We start from the raw sequence: 6,000 nt of genomic DNA on the forward strand, positions 1-6,000 counted from the left end.
CAGGGTCCATCTTTAAATATTCCTATGTAGATAATTGATACCATCAAAAGCCAACGTTCAAATAAATAATGCTCCCAGAACAATAGTTGGTGTGAAGTTGGCATTCAGTAAATACCTGCTGAGTATACAATGATGATGCATGTCGCTCCCCCTCTTCGTGGAGGAACAACACAGGACCCTGCACTGTTCTTTTGTCTGCTCGGCCCTCCCCGGGTTTGCTGCTGGTTCTTCCCGGGTTGGCTACCATCCCTTCCACCTCCATGGAAGGGCGGTTCCCCCTGCCACTTTCCCCACTTCTGCGGGGGAGCAGCACACCGCCGGCCAGCTCTCTCGGGGGCTGCTCAGATGTTCCTCAGGTGTTCCTGGTGCATGTTGTCTCTCTCCTCCTTTATAGTCCTCTTCCACCAATCCCAACTCTGCTACCCACACGCCGAGTACGCTGCTCTCCTCCAATCAGGAGCAGGTCTTGCCGTTTATTGGTTGAACTGGAGGCAGCTGTGTAGAAGCTGTTTCCTCCTCTCCCAGCGCCATATTGTGGGAGAGCAGATGCATAGAATAAGTCTTAATTCCAGTAACAGTCTAGTCCGAGTTGCTCCCAGTTGCTCCCCACAGATCCCCCTTTCTTTTTATTTTTGGCGTTGATACGCGCCTGTCTTCGGTGCCCCGCGGCACACACTTTGCTCTGCTTGCTGGAGTTGCCCACAGGTGCTTACAAGCCCTACCAATCAGGCAAACCGAATCCAGGTCCTCTCTTCGCCATGTTGTGAGGAGGTTTTTAGGCGCTGATGCGTGCCTGAGTTCGGTGCCCTGCAGCACATGCTCTGCTCTGCTAGAACTGCCTGCAGGTGCTTACAAGCCCTATCAGGCAAACCAAATCCAAGCCCTCTCATTGCCGTCTTGTGGGGAGACTTATTGGTGTTGATAACGTGCCTGTCTTTGGTGACCTGCAGCCGCCCACAGGTGCTTATTGTCTTACTAATCAGGCAGACCGAATCCAAGCTTTCTCATTGCCATGTTGTGGGGAGGCCTTATTTTTCTCTATTTCTCTATCTCCGGGCATTCCTATTTCTCCCATTTTACTTCTATCTGCCAACATTCCTATTTCTCTCATTTTACTTCTAAACTTCTGTTTCTCTTATCCCCGCGGCTTCCCGGCGCCCGCCCCGAGGCTGCTTCTCGGCGCCTCCCCCGCGGCGGCTTCATCCTCCCTAACATTTTTCTCTACCCGGTATGTTTCCTAACTTTTCTTCCAACAATATTCCCCTCTCACTTCTCCTGGCTTCTCCCCACAGTCCGTATCCGAGTCTAAGTTTCTTCTAGGTTTCACTTTCACTTTCAACCTGCAGTCCATATCTGAGTCTAAGTTTCTTCTTGCTTTCACTTTAAATCCTAACTTCTTTCCCACAGTCCATATCTGAGTCTATGCCTAGGCTTTCAATAGCTTCTTCCGGCACCTTTTCCGTCCGGCTTTTCCCTAGGCTCTTTGCTAGTCTCTCTCTCCGGTATTTTCCCACTTCTTCCCGTTTCTTCCCTCCTAGGTTTCCTATCCGAGTCACGGCACCATTATGTCGCTCCCCCTCTTCATGGAGGAACGACACTAAACCCTGCCTAGGCTTCTTATCCGAGTCACGGCACCATTATGTCACTCCCCCTCTTCGTGGAGGAACGACACAGGACCCTGCGCTGTTCTATCGTCTGCTCGGCCCTCCCCGGGTTTGCTGCTGGTTCTTCCCGGGTTGGCTACCGTCCCTTCCACCTCCATGGAAGGGCGGTTCCCCCTGCCACTTTCCCCACTTCTGCGGGGGAGCAGCACACCGCCGGCCAGCTCTCTCGGGGGCTGCTCAGATGTTCCTCAGGTGTTCCTGGTGCATGTTGTCTCTCTCCTCCTTTATAGTCCTCTTCCACCAATCCCAACTCTGCTACCCACACGCCGAGTACGCTGCTCTCCTCCAATCAGGAGCAGGTCTTGCCGTTTATTGGTTGAACTGGAGGCAGCTGTGTAGAAGCTGTTTCCTCCTCTCCCAGCGCCATATTGTGGGAGAGCAGATGCATAGAATAAGTCTTAATTCCAGTAACAGTCTAGTCCGAGTTGCTCCCAGTTGCTCCCCACAGATGCACACATCATCTCTTCTTTGGGGAGTTCAAACTGTATCTCCACCTGATTGTCACTTATTTGGTAAAAAGAAAGCACACCAAGTGGCCAAAGTGATGGCCAACAGTGCAGTTCTGAAACCCAGTCTCTCTTGCCTTTCAGGTATTCAACTTTGATGTGCGCCAGCTGAACTGGCTGGAATATATTGAAAATTATGTCTTGGGAGTTAAGAAGTATTTATTGAAAGAGGATATGGCTGGGATCCCAGAAGCGAGGCAACACTTAAGAAGGTAAGCACAGTCAGTTGACACTGATGGAGCACCTGCTGTGTGCGTCTGATTTTATATCAGGCATAAACTTTGAGCACTGAAGGAATGAACATTTCCTGAGCATTCAGTGTATCCCTGGTCCTGTGTACTTTACTACATCCTGCAGGAAAGTCGTTTCAGTTAGACCTCACCACACCCCTCTGAGGCGTGTGATCATTTCATCACAGAGGTATTCAGGCTCACAAAAAGCAAGTGAGTTGTGTCGGTGATGCACACCGGGCACAGGACCCAGATTCAAAACCAAGTTTCTGTTTCTTCTACCACACCTGTCAGTAATGTGATATGGAGAAAACCCAACACAGACCGACTTGACAGAAGTGCAGCACGACGGAAAAACTGGCAGAAGCGGAAGGCTGGGAGGGCAGAGACGAGAGAAGCGCCTTGACTAGCAGACTGATCACTTCAGAACAAGACGTAGGATGTGGTCATATGGTTAAGGTATATTTAACAATATGCTAGTCATGTCTGCAAGTAGAGAGCTGTCAGAAACTAGTTAGGGAAATAAGGTGAAAATGGGACAATTCAGCTAGATTGCTGGGGAAAAGGAGACGCAAGTACCCAGCTTGTGGCGTACGCCCTGTGAGCACTTAATGTTGGCAGGCCGTAGCCAGAGAGGATGCGTCATTGGCTCACAGAACATGGTTGGGAGCGTCTTCGGCGCTGTTCTAACCCTGCTTATGTTGTGTCTGTTTCTCAGGCTCCGAAACATTCACTACCTCTTTAATACCGCCCTCTTCCTCATCGTCTGGCGCCTTCTCATCGCGAGGTCACAGATGGCTCGGAACGTCTGGTTCTTCATCGTGAGCTTCTGTTACAAATTCCTCTCCTACTTCAGGGCTTCCAGCACGCTCAAGGCCTAGGAACAGGCGACACCCACCTTCCATCTGGAACCTCAGATACCTCGGACAGAGAACTGTGCTTGTCACTGTTAGCAAGTAACAAGGAACACGCCCAAGCTGCGATGGCAAACGTGCTGTTGCTGACCCATCATGTGACACAAACCCTTTGTGTTTCAGTGAGAGAAGGGGAACTATACACTAGCCTATATCCACAGATATTTTAGGAAACAACTATTTCCATCTTGTTTCACAAATACTCTAGTCCAAGCCTTCCCTTTGCGTGTGAAACATAAAAGTGCTCCCACCTCCCCGTACTTAGCTTCTTTTCTCCTTGAGAGGCTCAATTCCAGCCCAACAGCATGGACGACACAGGGCAGATACAGAGCTAGTCAAACAAAGGCAGAGCTGACCCCAGAAGTACCGTGAGGCACCCTCTTGAAAAGCTGTGAGGTGCGTAGAGCAAGAACGGTCCCACCATCCTCACACAGGCCCTCAGACACGTGGTGCCCCGTGACAAATGCCTCTCCTTCCATTGCATGTTATACGTGGGAGTCCTGGTTGAAGGGTGCGGTGTAGGTGCGTTCACATTAACCATTTTTCTTAACTATATCCACTTCTTAAACCTATAAAGGAAAAAGAAGTGTAAATATTTATACAATGAGGGCTTAAGCATGTTTGTTTTGAGAACTCAAGTTTATCATGCTTTCAAAATTGTTTCTGGTAATTTTGACAGCTATTATTTCTAAATCTTTTAGATCATAATCATCAGTTTTCCTGATAAGCTGCTTCTGAGGTTCCTTCTTGTTCGTTAAAGTTGCCACGCCTCTTCCAGTTGGGCTGATCTTACCCAGGCTTCAGTGAGAGCGGCTCATAGGGAAGAGCAAAGTCCTAACTAGAATTGGAGAGAAAACGCAGTCACCTGCTCTCTGCCACTGGGAAACTAAAATAGCAAACCAAGTTTCCAGTTCTAGTTTGTTTTCTTGTGTAAGCTGCAGAGAGTACTCTTCTCTGATCGTCAAGGATTCCCTGATGTCCTGATCATTCCAGCCGCACGCTGACCGCACGACGCACAGCGGCAAAGTGCTGACTGTACTGAAGTAACTAAAGCTTGCAGAATAGGTGTGGGGCATGTTTTTTGTTTGGCTTAAAATATTTTATCTATAATTAAAACAAATAAAATCTGTGTTCTAGAATTCCAGTACTATTAATATACTGTTCTTCCAACCTTCCTCATGTCTGAAAGATGAACATATTTGAACTGCAGCGTTTCTTCATGCTGCAAACATGGCCTATTCAAATGTGGTATCTGGGGCCCAAGCAACTAAAAAGCAAGCTTAACCTCACCGAGTATCTCAGAGTCACACAGGCGTCTGGCATCCCCAGAGGACGGTGGCTCTACTTATGGTCATCTTCAGGGGTAACGTGATAATCAGAAAGGCACGTACGGGCAGTGGAAAGGCACCAGGCCTTAGGGCCGTCTCTCACCCAGTATTACTTCACTTTCTCCAGAGATCCTGGACGAGTGTTTCAGGGAACTCCTCTGGGCAGTGTCCTTCCCCATGGCATCTAAGATGTAGAGAACACTCCCTATGCAGACCATCTAGCTCTGACACCAAGAACCTGTGAGATTTAGTTTCAGTTGTCTGTGATACTTCTGCGTTACAGCAATTAAGATACAAACTATAGATATTCATTCGAAATCGGTATCACTTAATGGGATTGAATAAAAACAGTTGATCTAAGAATTTATCTTTTGATTACTGTATGTTTCAACAATTCAATAATTCCACTGATCAAAGATTCACATCTTAACTTTTGATTAAATAAAAATTTGAATTAAAAATATCCCCCCTCTCTTCTAGTATTGTCTGTGTTTACCTACTCCCTACTACCGTGGATCTTCCCACAACATCGACTCTGGGGAAAAACATGGAAAGAACCTTCCAAAGAGCTCTTGCAACCAGATCAAATCGCAGGAGTGATAACTATCAGGTGAACATAAATTAAAAATGGGTACACAACGCTTCACTTTATCTCACACCATTAACAGGGTTACATTTATGTGAGTGTTCTGTATGTGGCATCAGAGAAGCAACACGGATAGTTATTTGGTGATTAAGCAGTAAAAGTAGGTGGCTGTAGGACAGATTCTTTAGTAATTATTTCATATCAGGACATATTGTTACCTGAATGCCTAATGTACACAAAATAATGAAAAAAGACTTCAATTCTAGGAAGAGGATGGAAAGTACAAAGAGAAGGTACCTGTGTTTTCAAGGTTTTGCTAATGCTTGTATTTTGCACCTGCAAGGCACTTGCTGTAGTGTCACACACTTCAGAGTAGGAGGCAGTCACTGCCTGAAGCGATCGTTAGGAGACAAAGTCGAGGCAGAGGGGCGCACAGCTCAGCAAAGCACTGCTCACAGTTCTCTCCTAACGAAACACCACCACCTCCAGGCAACACTTCACTTCAATGACCAATTTAGGCTCTGGAGGTAAATCCATATAATACTTAAATAGTATGTTATTTCATAAGGGCCACAAAAATTAAAGATTAGCTTGAAGTTCCAAAAGCACCAATAATTTTCAAAGTTCATAGGAACCCCATGCAAATTTCCACATAGCTACTTGTCTAGAATTGCATCATCTCTGGGATTATAAACTGCCCCTGGTAAGAAGAAATGGTTGTCCTACACACCCACATAGAAATGTGGAAAAACACTCACTGCCTAGAGGACTT

At 46.9% G+C, this 6,000-nt stretch overlaps 1 protein-coding gene across 5 annotated transcripts in view; it reads left to right on the plus strand.

The window, feature by feature from the left end:
* FAR2 (fatty acyl-CoA reductase 2) overlaps positions 1-5,105 on the plus strand; it is a 163,558-nt gene extending 158,453 nt beyond the window's left edge. For all 5 annotated transcript variants that reach the window (XM_051850370.3, XM_089304791.1, XM_051850368.3 and 2 more), the window contains 2 exons: positions 2,255-2,382; positions 3,119-5,105. In XM_051850370.3, coding sequence (XP_051706330.1) covers positions 2,255-2,382; positions 3,119-3,281 — 291 coding nt within the window. In that variant the 3' untranslated portion in view covers positions 3,282-5,105. The remainder of the gene's footprint in view (positions 1-2,254; positions 2,383-3,118) is intronic.
* The last annotated feature ends 895 nt before the right edge of the window (positions 5,106-6,000 follow it).

Source organism: Oryctolagus cuniculus, chromosome 9, assembly GCF_051225735.1.
Source record: "Oryctolagus cuniculus isolate XC-2025 breed Fujian yellow rabbit chromosome 9, ASM5122573v1, whole genome shotgun sequence".
Taxonomy (NCBI): Eukaryota; Metazoa; Chordata; class Mammalia; order Lagomorpha; family Leporidae; genus Oryctolagus; species Oryctolagus cuniculus.